The sequence below is a fragment of the Cryptomeria japonica genome, chromosome 8 (genome assembly GCF_030272615.1).
Source record: "Cryptomeria japonica chromosome 8, Sugi_1.0, whole genome shotgun sequence".
NCBI classification, from domain to species: domain Eukaryota; kingdom Viridiplantae; phylum Streptophyta; class Pinopsida; order Cupressales; family Cupressaceae; genus Cryptomeria; species Cryptomeria japonica.
The window spans coordinates 583,696,836-583,721,042 of record NC_081412.1 but is presented as its reverse complement, the minus strand read 5'-3'; the positions used below and the strand labels follow the sequence as shown (position 1 = coordinate 583,721,042).

Sequence of the window (24,207 nt, the reverse complement as noted above, 5' to 3'; positions counted from 1 at the left end):
ATGTTATAAAATTACATTGTATATATTAAAATGATTAAAAATAAAAGTGATTTTCAAAAAATAATTAAAAATAAAATAATTTCGAAAAAAATAATACAAAATTATAATGATAAAGTATACATATTTAGTTTATTTTTTTAATAGAAATATTTGTTATGTAACATGAAATAGTTTAATTATTTATTTAAAATTTTATTTTATTTTATTTACGGTGTGAATCAAATCTCTATGCAATAGTTAATTGATTTATTACCTATATTTTCAAAAAAATTATTAAAATTTATATGTATTTATAAAGAAAAAAAAATTATATTAGAAATCGAGAGTCCAAAAAAAAAGTTAGACCAAACGTATATACAAGACTAGGGGACGGGGGACAAGGCCTCAACCGCCAAATGATTATCTATTCATGATGCAAATAAAGAAAAATCACTTTATTTGCAAGATTAATAAAAAATGAAAAAAAAAATTTAAAACAAACATTTATTTTTTATTAAAAATAAATCTAAAAAAATCTATAAAATCTATCATTCCTATAAATTTGCTCTTATAACACAAAAAGAAAAATCAATCATTATTATAGATAAATCATTTTTAGTTTAAAAATATAGATCTCAACTTTATAAAAATCAAATTTATTTTGAAAACAAAAATAATCATCATTTTTATTGGTGAAAAAAATCGATTAATTAGACTTCAGTGAATGCAATAGAATTACCTACAACAAATACTAATAAAACATCATATAGAACTTGCTTGAATTATAAAGTGATATAGTTAGTTGTGGAACACATTCAACGCTTTCAAAATATCACTAAACTCTTTAAAACTAGTCCTTGTGTATAGCTTCTTTAAAAAGTATATGCTGTGTTTATCAGTGAATTTTCCTTAGAGAATCCACATTTTTATTGAAGTTGAAATTCAATTTGTACTTCGCTTCATATATACTAATATCTAGTATTGGCTTTGTCGGTAGGATTTGTAACTAATCTAGAAAATCAAGACTACGATGAGCAATTATGATACGTGTTGTAATGAAGATTTATCAAGAATTGGGGCATCATGAATAGAACAACTCAACACCATGAAACTAATAATAATGCCCAGTTTTAAAGTTATAATGAGACCAAGCAGTTTGTAGTGAAGAGAAAAATTAGAATTGCTTATACATTCCGAATCCTTCTCATGTCCCACATCATTCATTTAAGATATGATTCCAAAAGAAAATTCATCCAACACCACCTTGTTCATGTAAAGATAACTTTCCAGACACATCAATAATAGTTTAAAATTGGGTACAAATGACAATTTTCTTCAGCAGTGTAAAAAGTCCAACCCCTACTTCAAATGCGTATGACGATTAAAATGCAAGGCAATTTGTCATATATTTAGTTATAAATAACATGAATTGCAGTAAGAAGCTCAAAGCAAGACAATCACTGCAGGAACAGATTCACCTATCTCATTTTGGATAGAAGCCATTTGCAGTCATCCCCCCATCAACAGAAATAACCTGACCGGTAATATATGAAGCAGCAGGTAGGCAAAGAAAAGCTACGAGAGGGGAAACTTCTTGAGGCTCGGCTATACGATTCAAGGGAGTGTATTTGAGGATGTTTCCCACCAGTTCTTCATCTTCTAATAGCTGCACAAAAATTAAAATTTTCAAGTGGGAGAAAAATCCATTGCAGAAAATCTATTTGGGATTGGACAATAATATGACCATCTTCAAAATATAACAAAAGATCTTGCAACGAAATTGTGCTTCATTGGAAATACAAGGAATGCCAAATACCATCTAATGAACATTCAAATTCGTAATTATAACTGTATTTTTCACTGAAAGTCGTAATTATTTACAAGGATGACTCTGGATCGGCATATAAAAATTACACAAAAAAGAAAGAACAAACAGTGAATCAAGACAAATAAGGGAGATAAGCAAAAAATTCACTCTCGACATCTTATTTGGCAAAAGCTCCAAAGAAACAAATTCCACAATCACTAGCATTTTCACTGATAATATTAACCTGAAATATAATGTTTGAAAAGTTTTAGCCTGTATGTAAGTGTTCTACTCCAGCAAACTTGAGATAAAATTAATCAAGGATGGGTTACAGACTAAGATATCACCACCATCCAAAATTAACGGAGGATATAAAACGAATATAACATTTTTTTTGCATCAGGCAAGGACCAGCTAATCAGACAGAAAGCTGTAAATTATTACCAATTATGTTTCTAGTATCATCTGTACTATTTAGTACAACATACCCTATGCATCATGCAAAATTAGAACTTCACAAACACTTGTACAAGATCTTTTGACAGAAATAGATAAGATTCCACAGTAAACATATTTCATCAAAGCAGTGCAATATGTACTTTGTGTCATTGAGAGAGGGAGAGGGAGAGCGGTGTGGATAGAAACCTTTTCAACAAGCGGAGTCTTGGTATACCATGGTGACACAGAATTAACACGTATCTTGTCAGTTGCCCATTCACATGCAAGATTTTTTGTAATTTGATTAATCGCTCCTGTAGTTTAATCAACACCAGAGTAAATGAAACTATCCATCACAAATTTATCAATGAAAAGAGAAAACACAATTTTCCATTCTTGTCACTTCAACAGATATAATTTTCAATTGAAATATAAGAATCAAAACTTGTGAATTTATGGGAAAGCAAATTACCCTTGCAGGCTGCATAAATGGTACCAGACTGAATGGCTACAACACCAGCAACAGAAGAAATAAACACAATGCTTCCATTTCCTGATTCTTTCAGTAAAGGATGCGATAGTTGAGACAAATGATAAGCTGATTCGAAATTGGTGGACATAAAAAAAGAGTAATCCTCAGCTGTATATTCTACAGTGGGCTTCCTTTTATTTGTCCCTACATTATTTATCTGCAATAAAGGGTGCGGGAATTTTAAAATCGTGTATATTTTAATCATATATCAATGAATAACCAAACAAATGAACCATGTGAAATTCAATTTTATGCAAACAGCTACTTTCCCTAGATAAAAGACCACTATGTATTCCCAAGCAGACTACCCTGCTCATAGTCACGCACTTCTCATGTCAAATATTCAATTTTTTATTTTTCAAAGGAATGTAAGTCTTTTCATCTCATTTTGCTCTATATTAAATAGAGCAAAATTATGTGTGAGCATTGCATTTTTTGATTAGTTCAGAATTGACCAGTCAGGAGATCTTGTCCAAAACTAAGATAATTTTCATAGAAAGTTTTGTTTCGGCGTCAATGTATTTAAAACCAACATGCTTATTGTAAAATAGCCCTATTTTAACTGCATGCAACAAGGGACATTTGGTTTTGTTAGTTTATTGGCTTCAGAAGCTCGTGCGAGGCTAAAGCTTCTTGGGGTTAGTTTCTCAAATATTTGTTTGATCTTTACCACCCATACAATCCTGCTTCACATTCACAATGGCAACATCCTAAAACCTGGAATATATTACTCTTATTTTCTATTTTTGATTTGCATGACTAGCAATTAACGTAGTAGTGAAAGCACAGAAGGGGCATGATTGATTAGTTTTGGTTCTCTGATTTGCATAAAAGGCTCTTGACCTTCGAGATCTGCATGCCTGTTAAAATCAGCAGTCTTCATACTTGTTCCATAAATAATAAGACATTAAACTCACAAGTGACAACCTCAACCTACTTGAGCTTCTACAACTATGAACTTTCATGCTCAATGAATAGACATTATTTTTGGAAGAAAAAATAAACATTATGATTAACCACATCATTGTAGAGTGCTGCATCCATTCCCATAAGTCACTCCAAAGGAAACTTAACCCCAGGACGGCAAATACCTAACCCTTTATTAAACAACAAATACTGGAGAATCTGCGAAGCGACGTGCTGTCACACCAAATATTCTGTGAGAGCTACAATGCCACAGTGGGTTGTGTTCTAGGCCATAAAAAAAAGAGCTCTCTTCTACATGTTTTGCCCTTTTTGGTCAAGAATGATGTCATCCTTTCCCTTCCCCTAGCCCTACCTTGTCTATAAATATCTCTAAACGTCAGCTTTACCTTTATCTTCACTTTATAGAAAATGCATTTTACCAACAGCTTGCACATATTTCAATCTGAGACACTATTGCACTTATTCCCTTTGTTTGAGGAGCACTAGAAGGGCTAAGTCTGATTTCTATCAAGCTCATTGCACACATATTTCTTCTGAAGCACTCCACTTCCGATTTTTAGGGACTACAATTCAAGTGAAGGATGCATCAATGTTGCTATTCTACATTTCTCACTTGGAAAATGTTAGGTCAGCCTTGCAGACCATCTCTTGGTCCACGTGGACTTACCATGGCACCCTTACATCTTCCTCTCCCCCATCTTAGCTCACTGCTTTAGGAATATCAACAACTACATTGAAAAGAGTTTGTCAAGGAGCTGTTAGAAATCTACTCTTGGTTCATGCCCCCCAATTCCATAAATATTAGATCTGGCTATATCTGGTTCAAATCTGGTCAGATCTGGATTTTTCAGACTGGCCTGAATTATCTAATTCAGTCCAGATTTTAAAATTCCTACAGAAATTTTAACTTTATTTTTTTTTGTGAAAAATCTGGGATTCCCAAGCTTTTTTGACCTCAAAATGAATCACATCATTCAAACCCGATAACTGTGATTGGCTCCTCTTTCATACAACACCCAGGCATCATACTTTAGGACTTACATAAGTAGTCTAATACCCCTCGAGACTTCTGAGCATCATTTTCAAAAGAATCACAAATGGAGGGAGGTATCCTTCAAATATTTAGCAGCTTTTTCCTTCAAATTTCAGATTTATATTGGACTGGAATTCAGTTGCTGAGTGTTGCTGAGTGTTACTGAGTATAGTTTGTAATTTGCATCCAAAGTTATTCAAATCTGAAAATTGCATATAAAATATTCACAATTTGTAATTGGCAACATATGAGCAAATTCTATTTTTGTCTTATCTTTCAAGTTTGTTTCTATTTCTAATTTTCTGCACACTATTTTTCACATTAAATAACAATAACAGTTTTTTTCCTTGTTAATATTTTCTCCTTTTTTAAGTTTGAATTTTTTCCATTTTGAACCCAAGTAATTGATTTCCATTTACAGTTTGAGTTTGCTCTGTAAATGGAAGGTTACTACGCTCTAACCTATCTCTATGAAATGATAATTTATTGAATGAATTACAAAGGAGAGGGAAGCTCCTTAGATAAGCAATTACAGAAGATCTTTCCATACCAGATATGATCGAGAACTAAAGACCTAATAGAAAGATTCTAAATACTGACTGACTTACTAAATAGAAAGTTACTAAAAACTAACTAAACAACTTAAATGACCATTATAGCTGTTGGCCCATCTTTTAAACTGGCCCAATTTTAAATTTTCCATTTCCCATTGTTCATCACTTCAAATCCTCATATCAACTAAAACTTTAAAAAAATCTCAAAGAGACTGTCTGCATTAAAAATGGGGATGCTAACAGAACGATTGGAAATTTTGCCCCATCAGTTTAGAAGGTCTTGATGATTGACGATTGCTTTTTGCAATGACCAGTAATAAAGGAATGTACATTTGGCTAAAAGGGAAAGAACAGAATGAGAAATTGATTAAGCTCAGCAAGGTGGTAAAAATTAATATATTATAAACATAACCTTTTTATATTCGTCCCACCATTTTCCTTTGGAAAGTTAAATAAGCTAAAGTTATCAGCATCTATGTTTGGTTCTAAAACAATGTACAAAATCCAAAAGCGGTTCTTGAATCATATCTTTTCTCCGACTACAAATACCACTAGTGAAATTTAACAGTTCTGAAAGCTTCATCGGAACCCAACGCTTTATCTGATCTAAAGGAGCAAAGTGGAGATCTAGATATCGAACTTTCCCACATTTGCATCCCTTTCATCCATTCTCCATTCTTTTTTTGTCTTTGTGGGAGCTTTGGACTTCCTCTTATCAGCATGCTTTTCCTCCAAACCCCAACTCCTCGATCCTTTACACTAAGTTACTCTTCAATACCAAAGTTTTGGCCATCCCTTTACCCGAGTATGTTTTCCTTGGTATTCCTAATCCCAGACTTCTGACATTTCCTTCTATACATTTTTACAGATTCAGTGATGCGAGAATATTTCTTATGTAGTACAAGGTATGAAATGTCCCCAAACCCCAATCCCCAACAATTTTCACTAAAATATCTTATCAAGATCACAAGTTCAAACCTATTCTTATGCGCATGCCTAAAGGAATAAATTCCTTGTCATCCAAACTCCAAATCCTTGACTCCCTAACAATGGTATGGGTCATGAGGTATATCCCAAACCCCCAACCCCTAAAACTATTGCATTTTGCACTATTCACCCCCACCTCGCTAGAATAGACCCAATTTGACACCTCAACTACTCAAAAGGTTTTTCCCACAAAAAAACAATTGTTCATTTTAAGGACAGAGATTCACGTACTTTCAGTGATGAAAAAAAGATGCTCTATGCAGACACCAATGTGGTGGTTGAATTTTTAGCTTCCAATGGTTCACGCGCCACCCTTTAGTTGTCAATGCCATGCATTGCCATTAATGTGGTGGATGGTTGTAAGATTTTGAATATAAGACAGATTTTCGTGCATGGATTAGGGCACACAAGACCAAATGCTATAAATATTGGTTTGTTCATCATTCAAAGGGTTGATCATTTTTGTCCCACAAACTCTTACAAGTGTTATGCTCTCTCTAGGGTTTCAAATAATATCAATCCATCCTATTTGTGGAGCTACATGTCTATGAAATCATAAGGAGTTTAAATTTACGTGTTATTTGTAATGAATATCTCCATGACAGTTTGTATACTTTCACAGGAATCTCTTAGTCACAACTAGGGTGTCTTCTATGTCACATTTGTTGGCACAAACGCAAATTGGATTTGATGAATGTAACAACATTCTAATGCATTGCAAGCCTTGAGATGGTCTCTTCCATATTATACATGAATTTGTGTAGTTTAGTGATGGATTATTAGTATGTTTATTATGTGATACCAGATATTTGGTGTAAGTACATTGCTCATTACTCCTCGGTGATTTTCACTTATTATCCCTAATGATAAACTGCAACTTTGTTACAAATTACATAGGCATCGATCATGGGAAGAAGTGATTCAATGATACTCCTTTAAACCAGCAAATCATTTGCTAGTAGTTTACAATTAATCTTAGCATTTGTATAATTCATGATACAACAGTTTAAATAGGGAAATATCATTTGTTATCTTATCATTTAAATCATTTTGTGAATCATGTCCTTGTGCCCTCATCTTGAATTTCCTACAATGATGTCAATATCAACTATATAAGAAGTCATTTCTGCCATTGGTTAGCCTTTAACCAGTGACAGCCTTTGGGTATTAGCTTACATTTGATACAATGAAAAATTTCATACAATTGCACCATCTTTCAGCACCTTCAATCCTGTTTAGGGAACACCCCCATGAGTCTAAATTACGCTCAAAGTGTAGGAGAGCTTATTCATTCTTGGCAAGCGGCCTTTAACACTCTTCAATTTATTTATGAAACCCTAATTTTCCATCTTGAAGACAACCCCTAGCCTTGAAGGTGAAATTGAGTTCTAGGATTGTGGAACAACGATTAGAAGACCTAATAATCCCCTCCATCATTTCGAAGTAGTGAAGAAAGAAACAAAGTTGAGTTGTTTGGACTCCATCCTACTAGATGTTCAGTTGGAAGATTACAAAAAAGAGTCTCAAACAAGTAGAACAAGGTTGTTTCAAGAGGGATAGCAAGAGGCAATTTTAGACAGCTATTTCAGCAATTAGAATAGGAAATTGTAGAATTTCCAAGTTAAAGGATCTCCTAAAAGAGGGGAGTGACAATCCAATGAATGAACTCTGCAAAAGGCATTGTGGCAGAAAATCAAGCTACTAATATATGAGTGTTTTCGCTAATCAAGGTGCAAATTTTCAACAAATAAAAGTTGTGAATCAAAATGCAAAATCTGCTTACAAACTTGTTGCGAATTAGAACTATGAATTTTGTGGTGCAGCCCATACTTCACTTAAGACACATAAAGATGACCTATCAAATCAGATTTTTTGCATTTTATCCACTTGCAACATATGATAGATCTATTAGAAATAGTACCCACAAAACCCACTTATCAATTAAACCAAATTTACATAATTATTAAGTGTTGTAAGTATTTCCACATTTTAATCTTTTGAGGACATTAACTCATCGATTAAATCTATAAAAAATTCAGTAGCATGTAAACAACACATTGAAAAAAAAGCATGGGAGAGATGAGAAATTAACCAAAAGAAAGAGAATGATACAGATGTAGCTTGAGAAAAACCTTTTAGGAAAAACCCACCATCCAAAGCACTGAACCAATGTATTATTCAACAACAGTAAACCAATTACAATACAATAAAAGACACTTGCCTCCATGGAGATCAACGTCCTATTCCTTTGGTAGAAATCCAACAACATTCCTACAAAAACACCTCTCATATGTCCTCTATCCCATGCCTCCAATATATACTCATGGAGGCCCACAAAACCACCATAAGTGTCATGCCCTGCCTAAGATCAGGACTTTATACCATAAATTGCAGCACCAAAAGGAGGGCCGACTCAAAATAAAGATAAGTAAAATCAGACTAAATCTGTTTAAAGCCGACCTCCCAGTAATATAATGCCTTACATTAAAAGAATAAATTTTACATTTCTGGCCGACTTATTAATATGGCCAACTCATTATTATATAAAATGCTGGTCAACTCAGAAAGAATAGATTTAGATTAATATTTGCAACATATTTGAGCCGACCCCCATTTTTAAACGCCCAAGTCAAAGACATATAAAAGGATGGTTAACCGCCCAAGTTTAAAGAAGGAAGGTCAACAAAAATGCAGTTATAATAAGGCAGCATTTGTTTTAAAAGCAGTGATTATGTTTTAGGCAGCAATGGAGTTTGTTTAAAGGGCAGTAAGTAATAAAGGAAGGATGTGTCCCTTGGAAAGGATGCACCCATTATGAAGTGTTGTCTCTTTTCAAAGGCATATGGAGATATAAATAGAGTTAGAGAAATGTGATGAGAGGCATGGAGAACGATCAGATCTGATATAAGAAATCTACATTCAGAAAACAGCAGACTTGTGAACTAACAAGTATTGTGGTATGCAATGTGATGTTATTGTCTAATATATATTTGTCATATGTATTTTGATGTAATATCCCTTGTCCAATTGATGACTGAAACAAGGAATATTTGCTGTCAAATCTGTGTGTTATGCTGTTACTGCGTGTTATGTGAGCTGCTGTCTCAGAGGTTTTTCAGATTCAACAAACATACATTTGACATGAAAGAACAACTACAATTGATTCCTTAATGAAGTATGTCAGCCGAACAAGCATATGTAACCATTGCATGATGTCCCTCCCCAATTTCTGATATAATTCTGATATAAATTTTCAGACTCAATCCCCTTAAGAATTTCGTCGAACACTTGTCTTACAAGTGCCTATCTTGCTGTTCTCAGTGTAGTTTTCTATAGAGACATTGGTTACTAAAAACTTAATGAAGATCAATCAGTAATAGTCTGAAAATGATGAGTGATGGCCAATATAGTATATATACAGCAATTAAAGCTCATAAACATAATTGACTATGGACTGTCATTTAGTCAAATAGATGGCACCAAAACTTCAGAAATCAGTCATAGGAAATGCAGCCCCATATGCCTTGTCCTCATTCATATAATAGCTCATTAAATCATTACAATCTCAAGAACACATTGACTGACAATGTTTACTAATTCTCAGATTTTCTGGGGACAAGAGAATCTCACTTGAATCATAAAAACAATTGAAAGATACAAAGAAATGGATGCCTTGGAACCTGATACATTTTCGCCCAAGATAGACGGTGAAGGATGCAAGCAAAATCCTCAATGATGATGGCTCCAATGTGCAAGATCTAAACCAATTATGTGCCGTCCCTGCAGCTGCCAATGAAGGTCTGCAATCTGCAATCTAGTGTCTTATTACTCCTCCAAACTGATCGAACCCTCCTCTAGATGACAGCGCCTTACTCCCAAGGGGTTTCCAAGCTATCACATGCAACTAATAGTTAAAATCGAAGGTCAAAGGGGACACGGACCTGCCTCAGATCAGATTCACCAAATAATGGTAAATGGACACCAAAATGCCTAGCAAAATGTCCCAATGGTGTCGCATTTCCCTCCTATGAATTTAGGAATTATTACAAGTCAAAATCGATGCTCATGGGAGATGGCATGAACAAAATCGTGGGAACCAAGTTCTGCAACTGTGATAATGGCAGCACCATATATCTTCGGTTTGCCTCAAAACAATAACAATGGACATCGCCTAGATGCCTTGGTGAAATCGATGTCTCATATGGCTCAAGGAATGCATTCTCCAACACAAGGCGATCTCTCAAAAAATGCAAGTCTGAAGCACTACCAAGATCTGATATGAAAATCTCCTTATGCTCAAGTGAAAGGACTGACTGTCCTTCCCAATCACCATAACCTATTATGCACAATGTGGAAAACTGAGTATCTCCCACTCCCAAGAAGAAGCTAGGGTTTCATCCAGCCCTTCCTCAATCTGCTGAAGGTTTGCGTCCTCAGAGATTCAACCAATGCCTCACATCAGCCATGTCATCATAACCAAATCAATCTCCAATCTCCTAATCAATCATCACCCTCTTCTATTTATCCTTTTCATAACCCATCATGAGATTCTTCTAGAAGAGGGTAGGTACACTTTATTATTTATTAAGTGACTTTAATTATTTTAATTTTATACTTTAGTCACTAATTTAATTAAATTAATTAAATATAAAGTCACTTTTTAAGTTTTAATTTATTTAATGACTTTATAAGATTAATTTAATTAATTTCTCCTTATTTCTCCACTTAGCCAAAAGGCTAAGACTCCATAAAAGACTAGCAAAAAATGGGGACATTACATTTGATATAGATAGTAAGGAGAATTACTAAATTATCTAGATTCTTCAATTATTAATTTTATTTATTTATTCTCCTACAAGCAATCATGTACGGGATAGTAAGGAGAAACAATTGGGAGAGCAGATACAGGTTCCCCCTCCAAGTAGGTCACCCCAATGTTGAATGGACAAGAACTTCCTTCCAATTGTGTGCCAAGGGGTGTTATATCATGCCCTTCGACTTAGTTGCAGCTTTTGGGTGCCCTATCATGCTTTCCTCTCCAACCCATATGATGGTTGGTTGTTGGAAGTGAGACTAGAGAATATAAGCAATCATGTATGGGTTAGTAAGGAGACACGACTGGGAAAGCAGATACGGGTTCCCCCTCTAAGTAGGCCACCCCAATGTTGGATGGACAAGAAATTCCTGCCACTTGTGGGACAAGGGATGTTATATCATGCCCTTGGGCATAGTTGCGGCGAATGTTCTAGGCCCCCTATCATGCATTCCTCACCAATCCCTACTATGGTTGATTATTGGAAATGAAGCTATAGATTTAAGTATGTGATATTAATTGCTTATTTACTTTAGAAAGTTCAACTAATATTATATGATTTAATTATAGAATATAATTCGTTAAACAAATTATGTTAAGGAATTGTTACTTCCAGAAAAACTTAGGGATACCCCAATTTGGGGACATTACAATAAGACAGTACCATGGGACCAAACATGGTCAAAAAACACTATGGTAAAAATCCATACAAACCACACTCTATCATTTGTGAATTAACAGTTTTAGCAAGATTCTTTATGACATGTCATAGCATGCATCTAGTTAATCAACATCAAGATTCTTGGTCCACTTTGTAGTCTCCCTCTTAATCATGCTCTCATGCATCATATTATCTCTTACACCATTATGTTTGCCACGAATACTCTTACACATCATTCTGAAAAGATATCCTTTTACAAATATGTATTTACACATGTAAACTATTACAAAAGCTAAGTATAAAAAGATTACCAAGATATTGACATTCATCCAGCATAATGAAATATGGGGCAAAACGATCCTTATACAAGAAAAACTTATTTAAAGTGGATAAGAACAACTAATCTAATAAAGAAAAAAAAAAAAAAGCAAACTAAAGTTGGAACAACTTTATTAAAACCTAACCTAAAAGCTAATTAACCATTACAATATAATAATACTTTAATACCCCCTCTTAATGGTCAATCTACTACCTACACCAAGCTTATCTAAAAAATTTACAAATTTGTCAAGACTTAAAAGACTTGGTAAGAATGTTTGCAGTTTGATTCTCAACTGGACAATACTACATAAATCCATCTTCTACAAGTTGTTAGTGAAGTGGCAATGTAGTTCTACACATTTGGTATGCCCATGGATGACTAGATTCTTGGAAAGTTTGAGCACCCCTTGATTGTTATAGAATAAGGGTGTAAGCTTAGATTGTGACGTCTTCATCACAAATAGCATCATTCTAAGCCCAACTACTTCACATGTTGCCTTTACTACTACTTGATATTCTATTTCAATTGAGGAAAGAGCTATTGCGTGTTGCTTCTTGCTAGTCCATGTGACTACACCTATGCCAAGCTTGAAAACATTTCTAGAAGTGGGTTTTATGTCATCCATATAACGTACCCAATCTAAATCTATAAACTCACACAGCCTAGATTCTTTACTTTTGTCATATACAATGCCAAAGTCAAGTGTCTCTTTAACATATCTCAACATCCTCTTCACTACAGTCCAATGTTCTATCTTTAATGTTATCATGATTATAGAAATGAAACTTACAACATAAATCAAATCTGGTCTAGTGGCTGTAAGATATATTAGACTCTCCACTAGCGCTGTCTTAGAATCAATTTTGATTGAAAGCTTCATCCCTTTCTTCATAGGTGTAGACCAGATTTTGTAATATATCATTTTAAATTTGTCAAGCAAATTCTTGGCATATTTGAATTGTGAAACAAAAAATGTTGCTGCCACGTACAAATTGGAATCTCTATTTAACCAAATACATGTAAATTTTGATGTACCATGCCCTATGTGTCTAATTCAAGCCAATCAACAAACAAGATGCTCCTTCCTTGTAACATGAAAACCATGTGGTTGACTTCTTCCTCCAAATCTCCATTGAGGAAGGTGATAAACATATAAGGCACTGAGAGAGGGGGGGGGGGGGGGGGGTGTGTGAATCAGTGCAAGCAAAAACTTAATAGATCTGATAACAACTTTCACCATCTTGAAAACCAATAAACATGCAAGAAATATAACCACATAAGCAAACATCCAACAAAGCATGCAAACCATAACACAATGATTTTTCACGTGGAAACCCAAATGGGAAAAACCACGGTGGGAATTAGTACCCACAAAGATCAACTATCTGCAATATAGAGATCTGACCGGTTAAGGTAATACAACACCCTATTAGGGGTACACCCGGTTAAGAGTGTTTTAGCCCGGTTAAGACTATACAATAAGGCCTATTAGGACCCAGCCCTGTTAGGAGCTACCCACGTTACTAGGATTTACAAACACAAGCTAATGTGTCACCTGGTTAGAGGATTTCACCTTCGGACCTGCTAGGATCCTACCGCACCCTGTTAGGAGTGACCTTGTTAGAGGATTTTCTTGCTGCAACTGTTAGGAAGACAACAAGTTCAACTGATCTGAAGTTAGCACCTTGTTCCTGATTAGATCCGCTTCTGCTCAACTTCTATCACCAACTAAACATCAAACCCTAACATCTCCTTCAACCGCACAATCAAATTCTCACTCTTGATCCATGAAATCATACAACTTAGATCTCCTTATAAAGAACTATGTTAAGTTGGCTAAGAACCTTGGAACAATTCCCTAGATTCATTGAATCTAGTCACCTTTTACATTTTCCCGCTCATTACACTTTTCTCATGTCGGCCAAACAATTCATAACTTAAAAACATAACAATATGTCTACCAGTTACCGATCAAAGTAACTCTGCTATACCGGTTCTCTGTTCTTCCTGACTGTAACTGTTCTTCCGATCATAACTCGCTCAATACACTGAATCTGTTGATGCGGTTTGGAACATAGGTGCATGTTCTTGTCTCCAACACTCCTGTAAAACCGCAACGTCTAACTCTTCACCAATCGTCTGTACCAGTTGTTTGATCATCGCTTTGTTCCTCTTTACCGGTTGACAACAACTTAGCAGTTTTGTTGTCTAACAAATTCGACTACCGGTTAGGCTATACCGGTTGGTCTAGATGACTTACATGACTAACAAAACAAGGTTACCATCAATGACAACACAAATAAAGTCATCAAACAACCTATTACAATTATATCATCATCATCAAGCCAACAATCTCCCCGTTTGGCATTGATGGCAACACTTAGGAAAAAATTTGTCTAAGTGTCACATTACAACAATCATGACTGACTCAACTCAGATACAAAACTCCCCCTTAGCAATTGCATGCTATTACAAAATTTTGACTGACTTATACTACTCCCTCTTTGACAACAATGAAAAAGGTAAGCAGAATTTATACAACACGCCAAAATTTGCATTACCAAATGTATGAGAGTTCAAAAGTTTACAATTGCACTTTGAGAAAAATATCAGCAAAATTAGTCTTCAAGACTTTTAAATCATTCTCCCATGTCTCCAAAAGAGTAGATGTGATCTCAATGTGTGTTCGGACTTGGTAAGCAAGCTCTTCCATAGCATCAAGTGTACTCATTTCAGGTGTAGTCAAAATTGCCTATGTCTCTTTGTATCCTCTCTGCAAAATTTGTAGTTTAGGGACTAGATGAATCTGTAAATCCTGCAATGAAGTAGTCCTCTTAATCTGTTTTGCCTCATATGCCTTAAGCTTATGTTGTATCACTATGACCGATCTACCAAAAATTGTTGCTGAATCATTTAATAGATCAAATGATTCACTCAAACTCTTTAGCTCCTGCTGAGCTTCCTTCCTCTTCTTGTCAATATCATGAAAGAACAATGAAAAGTTGCAGATAGTAGACAAAATTTTACCTCCACTCTTCAATGCTTTTCTGATTTGGTCTATATTCACAGTAAGACCTTCTATGTCTTTGTCAATTGTCTTAATTAGCATCTCAATCCTTTTCTTTTCATATTCTTTCTCTACATTGTGTAGAGCAGCCTCTCCAAGACTTTTCATTTGCTCCCCTGCTGATGTGACCAAGTGGTCCAATTTCTCAATGGGAGTTGTGAGACTATCAATATTAGTCTCCGATAACAGACTGGAAAATATATCAACTACAGTTTGTATGGTTTGAGCTTCTCTCCTCTGAGCTCTCATTATCTTCTTCTTGGCCTTGGAGTGCATTGCAGATGCAATCTCCATCAATTTTGTTGGCCTCAACATATCCATATTTATTGGTCCTTGGATAGACATAGTATCATCATCCTCATTATCACCAATGATTTTCTTTGAAGTGACCGGTAGGTCACCTTTTGCTCTTGTGCTTCTTCTTTCTGCTTCTCTTCTTCTTTCTCCGATGGCTTTTTAGTTTGCTCAACATCTATTTGCACACTTTCCTGTGTGTCTTTTTGCATTTCTTCATCTTCTCCAGTGGCCCTGTGGTTTGCACATCATCAATTTGTGCATTCTCGTGTCTTTGTCTCCTCTTCATCTTTACCGGTTGGAATCACTTCCGGTAATACTGGTTGTTCTTCTGTAGCAGTAGGTACTGATGTAGTACCACCTTCTGGTTCTTTCTCTGTTTGAGTAAATATCTCATCAATTTCAAATACATCCAGTAGTTCACCTTCAATTACTGGTGCTTCAAGAATATCTTCTTCCTCATAAGTTTCTATCATCTCCAGTTCCTCTTTTTCAAGTCCTAAAATCTTTTTCAAAATTTCCTCAGTCTTAGCTTGCACCGACTGGGACTCACCAACAAGCAATCTTGTTAGCCTCTTTTTGGTTCTAAATAATGGTTTTGATTTTGAAAGAATTTCCTGCACTTCCTCCTTATTTCCTGCACTTCCTCCTTAGATGTCTCAGGTTGCAAATGCATAAGAACATACTCTATCATTTCTTTATCCTGCCTAATTGCAGTCTGCCATCTAGCTTCCAATTTGCTATACAAAGAATCAGGTATCTGTCCTTGTAATTCAATCAATGCTTTGCTATAATGATTCATAAACCAAAAAACTGAATCTTCAATTTGTTTCTGCTCTTCCTCATCAAAATGATTATAGTACTTATGTACACCAACCAATACACCATAATTCCTTATATTCATCAGCAAGCTCTCAAGAGAAGTAGGTTTAGTTACCTTAACTGATTTGACAATGGGTGCACCAACCACTTTGGACTTCTTGCCACTTGCTCTCAATTCTTTCTTGCCTCCTTCTAATTCGGTTTCCTCTACCTCTTCCTCTGCTACAACCTTAAAAACTCTTTGTGTCTGTTCTTTCTTTCTTTTTCCTGTAGCTTTAGGTGCTTTAAGTGCTTGAGGCTTAACATCCTTGGCTTTTCTCCTAATTTGTATCTTAGGAGGAGGGGGCTTCTCCTTCTTGACATTTGCACTCCTAGTTTGTCCATCGGTAGAGACACTAGAGGTTCCTGCCTTCCTTTCTTCAAATCCGGTTCTTGCTTCATCAATCATCTCCTTTGTGAAACCTTGTGCAACAGCAAATTCTTCAACCTCTTTCCTGACCTTTTTGGCTATTACCGGTGTGGCCAATTCAACATGTACCTGTATTGATTTTTCTTTAAATGTGCCAAACCTAGGTACATTAGGATCTACCGATTTAGATAGAAGGTGATCAGCATAAATAGTCAAGATGTCTTCTCCTACCTCATATCCCATAGCCATGACCCATGAAATTCTTGGATCTGCAGCCTCCATCTAACAAGTATTAGTATCAACCATAAAACAGATAGAGTCTTCATACCTTTTCACTACATGTTCTGGTATCCTTTCTCTGAAATGCATTCTCTTGTGGAAATCCTTGAAGTATCCCCAGATAGTATTTGTAAATTCATTGCCAAGCATCTTAATGCTATTCTTAATTTGCAACATTGTCGGTGTATCCACAGACCATTGGATATCACCTATACTGGGAAAGAAATTTTGGAAATAGAAAAACAATCCAATAATCAACTAACCAAATTTGAACTTCTGCCACTTGTCCTTCTTGATTGATTCAAGATTCAACATCAATTGGGCTCTCAAGGCTTATGCTAGTTCATAATCAGCATTTTCCTTCAACATCTGGTAAGTTGTGTGGATAGCAGCTCCGGGAATGCTATTCATCTGGCTCAAATGGTATACTCTGTAGCTGATGACCATGGATGCAAACTTCACCTCTGGATCTTCAATATCATTTACTGTCATGGCACGACCATCCCACTTCAACTTTGTCAATCGGATAACCTCATCCTTCGGGATTGATCTCAAGACAAGGACTTCACCGATTGCCCATAATCCGGTGACAGCATGGATAGCCTACTTTGTGATCTTGTGTGGTCGATCTAACCACATAAACTGGTCGTGAATCCTGCTCAAAACATATCTGACATGCTCTTCTTCAAAATCATCTATAAAGTTCAAAGCATGATGAAAACCTTTATCGGTTACCCTTTTGAATTCATCCTTTATCGCTCCTTGTTTATCATACAATAATAAGTATTGATCAAAGATGGCAAATGTGCCCAAATCCTCCAGTTTGCAACGAATGTATGATCTGAATGTATGTTGGATAGGGCTCTAGCTGGATCTGTCTCCGTGGACTTATAAGGATGTCTCTTGAACTCTGGTCGAGGTCTTTCAGTAATATCAACAATATGTGGTGTATCCATTGTGAAAATTCAAACACGGATTCTAATTCACAAAGAAATACCTCTAAACTTCTTCGCAACTAGGGTTTCCGGTCTAAATGCTCTTCCACCAATTCACTTTACCACAAATCTTCACAATCCGCTATCAACTTCGCCAAAGTAACAATCAAATGCTCTTCTGTGTTTATGTCGCTCTAAAAAATGCTAGGTGAGAAATGAGACTATAAAACACCTTTTTATTTGCCTTTTGCCAACTGCATTTAATACTAAACCAGTTGAACATACCCTAATCACCGTTCAACCCAAAAACTTGCTACCGGTTCACATACCACATCCAATTTACCGGTTTCATCACAAAATCACTTCATAACATCATATTGCATCAAAACATGCAGATTTGACTTACTGCACACCATTTAGGGGGTCCAAAAATGGATCTGACAATATGCTCCTCCTAAGCTTCATACGTAGCTTAGTTATCCGATGAGGGATTCTCCACACCAGGTGAAGAAATGGAACCTTCCAATGGTTTCTCCTCACTTTTCTTTCTCCATATCTTATTCATCTCACTTCTAGTTTCTTTTACATCTACCTTCTTCTTTCCTTTCCGGTCAACAGACTAAATAACCGGTTGGTTCATTCTAGCTCTACAAAACCTTGCAATGTGTCCCGGTTTGTGACAGTGGAAACATGCCATTCCAAATGCTCTCTAGGGTCCAACATTGCCTCTAGCAGTTCTTCTCCGGCAATTCATAGCTAGATGACCATAGTTGTGATAGATTGAACATGTCACATTCCATCTATTCTCCATTTCATATGGATTAGACCGGTTCACATAAGGTCTCTGCCAAGTAGGGTTCCTCTAGTCATTGTAGGATCTCAACCATTCACCATTAGACCTTTGATTCATGTAAGATCTTTGATTGTTCACTCTTGACCTACACTCAACAACTTTATGCTCATACTTGTTGCAATTGAAGCAATATCCATCAAAAGTACTAGGCTTATATCCTTCATATGCATTAGGTCTATATCCATCAAAAGTATTGGATCTACTTCTACAAACATTTACAATATGACCTACCTTATGACAGTTAAAACATATTGGTTTGTAGGTTCTCTTACCGGTGATCTTCTTGGACTTCGGTGCAGATTTGGCTTCATGCATGGTGTCCTTGGTAGCGTATGGCTCTCCTTGTTCACAGGTTGTGTATCTCAAGCCATGTGTATCTCCTTGTTGCCTTTGTGTCTGAATTTGCTCATCAAGCATAGTAGTGCTCTTGTTGAATTTAGCTAGCAACTCATTTCCATCAGCCAACTCCTTGGTAAGCTCCTCATTCTTCTTTGTGAGACTTTCTCTAAGAGACATAGCCATGTCTAGATCAGCTTGTATTTCCTCGTTTTCCTCTTTTTCCTCATGAAGATGTGCATGCAGAGTACCAATCTCTTGGTTCATCTTAACGATCTCATAATCCTTATCTCTTATTTTGTCCTCAGCTATCCTCCTGGCTTCCAACTCTTGACTCATCCTGATGGTAAGGGCTTCCAACTCTATCCTCAGATTTGACTTTCAATCATTCAGCTTTTCCACCTCATTAGACAAAGCATCAATGTTTGCTTCCTTAGATGAACTGTTTTCACTGAGTTCCAACAACTGCTCAGCTAGCTCTTTTCTCTTAACCAATAAAAATTTGTACTTGACCTTTAGTTCACCAAGGGCTTCTTCGAATTCTGCAAGCCTGTGTGAAAGCTCTCTGTAACTCATTGAACCTTCCCCCATGTTAGCCTTAGAGATCCTTCCCAAGCGATTAAGCCTTAAGGGAATTAGGCTCTGATACCAATTGATAAACTTATAAGGCACTGAGAGGGGGGGGGTGAATCAGTGTAAGCAAAAACTTAATAGATCTGATAACAACTTTCACCAACTTGAAAACCAATAAGCATGCAAGAAATATAACCACATAAACAAACATCCAACAAAGCATGCAAACCATAACACAATGATTTTTCAAATGGAAACCCAAATGGGAAAAAACACGGTGGGAATTAGTACCCACAAAGATCAACTATCTGCAATATAGAGATCTGACCGGTTAAGGTCATACAACACCCTGTTAGGGGTACACCTGGTTAAGAGTGTTTTAGCCCGGTTAAGAGCTATACAATAAGGCCTGTTAGGACCCAGCCCTATTAGGAGCTACCCGGTTAAGGGATTTCAAAACACAAGATAATGTGTCACCTTGTTAGAGGATTTCACCTTCAGACCCGTTAGGAGTGACCTTGTTAGAGGATTTTCTTGCTGCAACTGTTAGGAAGACAACAAGTTCAACTGATCTGAAGTTAGCACCTTTGTGCCTAATTAGATCCGCTTTTGCTCAGCTTCTATCACCAACTAAACATCAAACCCTAACTTCTCCTTCAACCGAACGATCAAATTCTCACTCATGATCCATGAAATCATACAACTTAGATCTCCTTATAAAGAACTTTGTTAAGTCGGCTAAGAACCTTGGAACAATTCCCTAGATTCATTGAATCTAGTCACCTTTTACATTTTCCCGCTCATTACACTTTTCTCATTTCAGCCAAACAATTCATAACTTAAAAACATAATAAGTCTATCGATTACCGATCAACGTAACTCTGCTATACTGGTTCTCTGTTCTTCCTAACTGTAACTGTTCTTCTGATCATAACTCGCTCAATACACTGAATCTGCTGATGCGGTTTGGAACATAGGTGCATGTTCCTATCTCCAACACTCCTGTAAAACCGCAACGTCTAACTCTTCACCAATCGTCTGTATCGGTTGCTTGATCATCGCTTTGTTCCTATTTACCGATTGACAAGAACTTAGTAGTTTTGTTGTCTAACAAATTCTACTACCGGTTAGGCTATACCAGTTGGTCTAGATGACTTAGATGACTAACAAAACATGGTTGCCATCAATGACAACACAAATAAAGTCATCAAACAACCTATTACAATTACATCATCATCATCAAGCCAACAGAAGGCACTCTTCATGTCCAATTAATGGACTCACCAGCTGAACTGAGCTACCATGGCTAGGACTAGTCAGATGGTGCTCATCTTTGTTGTAGGAGCAATGGTCTCTTTATATTCAATGCTCTCTCTCTATGAGAACACTTTTACAACCAAGCTTTGTATTTCTCTAATGTACCACATAACTTGTACACCCATTTGTAGCCAATGGATTTCTTCTTTGGTGGAAGATCTAAGAGATCCCAATTTTTACTTTTCATAAGACTATTACGTTCAGGTGCCATAGCCTTCTCCTATTCAAGCTTTCATTTTTCTTCCTCAAATATTTAGGGCTCATAAACTCTAAATATTGGCCACTACAGCAAAATTAACAATGTTCTTGTTGCTCGTGCCTATTAATGATTATACCTTAACCATTTCACTTTCCCAAACATCATTGATGGTGCTTTCACACCACTTTGGCCTCTTCCTAGGATTCTTTATATCCAAATCAATGGTATCACCATGCTTGGGCTACCTATATCTAATGTTACAAGCCCAAGAAACTTTACATGCTATGACTCCCCCCTTGAGGTGAAGTGACCTAAAGCTAAACACCTGAATCCTTAGCCTCAACATATTGTTAGTCAACAATCTTGAATTCTAGAGGACCATGGAAAGGTCCAGTTTCTTCATCAATCACAACATCTCTCCTTAAAGTCAAGCAATCAATGTCAACTTCAACCAATCTGCAAGCCTTATGATTGTCATTGTACCTTGTAAGCATTAGTTTTTACTCTGAGGAGTTAACTTGGTTCTCTTTTCATCTGGAATACAAGACTATGCAATGGAACCAACGACCTTAAGATGACTTATTTTAGGTTTCCTCCTAGACCATGTTTCCTTTGAGGTCATTTGCTTCACCTTCTATGTTGGAGATTTGTTTAACAAATAGACTAATGTATATACAACCTCAGCCCAAAATCTTTTAGGAGCATTTCTATTATCCATCATACATTGATTCATCTTTGTGATGGTATAGTTCTGCCTCTCAACTACTCCATTCTGTTGTGGAGTGTAGGGTATAGTATTATGTCTTTTTAAATCATGTCTAAAACAAAAGTTATTGAATTATTTAGAACATAATTCTCCTCTATTATTAGATCTAAGAGTAGTTATGTCACAACCTGACTCTTTTCCTGTTGATGCTTTGAACATTTGGAATTCATTGAACACGTATGATTTCAATTTTAAAAAACATGCCCATATTTTCCTACTAAAATCATCAACAAACAAAAGAACGCATGATGTATGTCATGTTTATTGGTTCACAAATATCTACATGAACCAACTAGAGGACTCTCTTGGCTCTCCAAGCTTGTTTGTTTTCAAAAGGAGTTACATGTTGCTCCCCTACCTAGCAAACTTTGCAGACAGCCTATATCTATTGTTGGATATCAAGAAATCCATCCATCTACCAAAATTTCTCAAGCCAATTGAGAGAGATGGGATAAATCGTGATGCCCATACCGTTGATCCCAAACTGTGCAAATGCCAAATGCACTCTTCAATATATGTGCACACTCCTTGACTTGTCCAATGTCAGCTACTATAAATAATCCATGATCTTTTATACCAAAAGCAATAGTCTTATTGGCCTCTTTGTCCATTGCATTTCTATTTGTTGAAAACAGTATCTTGACTAGAACTACGTTGCATCATCTAACTTATTGAAAGTCAAGCTCCATTCTCAATACATAGCACACATTGAGAAAAAAGTAACTTTTTTTCTCTTGAGGATATTTGCCCATTCCCTCTGTCAACAATTGTGTACTCCTCACCTCTATCAAAGATCAGTAAATCAAAGCAAGCAGTGTACTTTATGAACCAATCTTGCTTGTTGGTGAATGACATGATGCTCCTATATCTATGTACCATGCAAATGACTTGGAGTGATCTGCTAGCCTTGTGGCCATGAATGCAAAGAAGGTTGACTACTCCAAATACTCTGCAATATTGGCTTTATTCTAAGACCCTCCCTGGTTGCATTTTTGTACAGCCAACCTTTTTCTACAAGCGTCTTCATATGTCCCATCTTATCACAATAATGTCAAGTGATGTTCTTCAAATTCTTTGATGTATCCTAATAATTGCCTTGACCTTTCTTCTATGACTCTTTGGCTACAAATATTCATTATCCCAAGAAAATGTTCATATGCACACAGTAAGCTTTTTAGTGTGATTATCACCATGTCCTCCTCTTCCATCTTCCAACCAATGGCTATTAATTGATCTCTAATGTCCTTGATCTTAAGTAGATGCTCCTGCATGGACACTTTCTCGTCCATGGTGATTGAAAATAGCATATTTTCAAGAAGATTTTGCCCTCGTCTAAAGTCTCATGCAACTCTTGCAAATGCTTCCAAATTTCAGCTGAAGCCGTACCTAGCTAGACTTCTAGAAACATTTCATCTATAACGAATTATTTAATCAACGTGATTGCTTCTCTATCACATTCATCAAACTTGTCTTGATCTTTACCCACAATCGCTAACTACGTATCTTTACTTGGACAATTTTTTTTAACCATCTATACTCAAAAATTGTCAATGTAAGTTGCTTCCACATATTGTATTTTTTGCTCGAAAATCTCTGGTTTCCTTCCAATATGATTTCGGGAAAAGAGGCATATGGGGCATTTTTCCTCAAAGAAAGAAAGCCTTCTTGAAACAATAAAATCCTTTACAACAAAATACCTTCCAAAAATTTTGCAAATCCTTTTCACAAAATTTCCCTAGCTGCAAAATATTGAAACCCTGTGCCCTACCATGGGTTTAAAAATAGAAAAAAATGCTCAAAATAATGTAATAAAAATACTTGTGGAGGAAAGCACAAACCCTAGCCCCCGGTCTAAAACACCTAACCATGAATTCTACCAACAAACCCTAGCGCAAAATGATAGTCACAATTCTTGCAAACAACCACCAAAAATATACCCACATTTCTAGAAAAGACAGCACAATTTCATGGAAAACTAGAGCATGATTTGATCTTCAAAAATTCCCGACTTTCCAAATAAATCTCATCACAATTTTAGTTGGTTTTTTTTTTTATAAAGTTCGATTTATCTTAAAAAATTGGAGCAATCAAATAGAAGTCCATGATTTTATAAACATGCATAATGTCCCCTACTAAGTATAAAGACACAGATATGATTGCCTGGAGCAATAAATTGGAAAATAAATCAGAAACAGAGAATATATCTTAACAAAGGGAGTTTTGCTGTTAAGTCCTAAAAACACTTGTACTCGCCAATCATTACATATGCAGCAGATGTTGGAAAGTTATACGATTGTATGTTAG

The 24,207-nt window shown here is 36.0% G+C and overlaps 1 protein-coding gene across 1 annotated transcript in view; it reads right to left on the bottom strand.

Annotated features, from left to right (window-relative positions):
* Positions 1 to 1,085: 1,085 nt before the first annotated feature.
* The window catches only part of LOC131054657 (tropinone reductase homolog At5g06060), a 78,079-nt gene continuing 54,957 nt past the window's right edge, over positions 1,086 to 24,207 (bottom strand). Inside the window, exons 3-5 of the mRNA XM_057989207.2 lie at positions 2,697 to 2,913; positions 2,432 to 2,538; positions 1,086 to 1,645 (exon numbers count right to left, since the gene is read on the bottom strand). Coding sequence (XP_057845190.1) covers positions 1,463 to 1,645; positions 2,432 to 2,538; positions 2,697 to 2,913 — 507 coding nt within the window. The 3' untranslated portion in view covers positions 1,086 to 1,462. The remainder of the gene's footprint in view (positions 1,646 to 2,431; positions 2,539 to 2,696; positions 2,914 to 24,207) is intronic.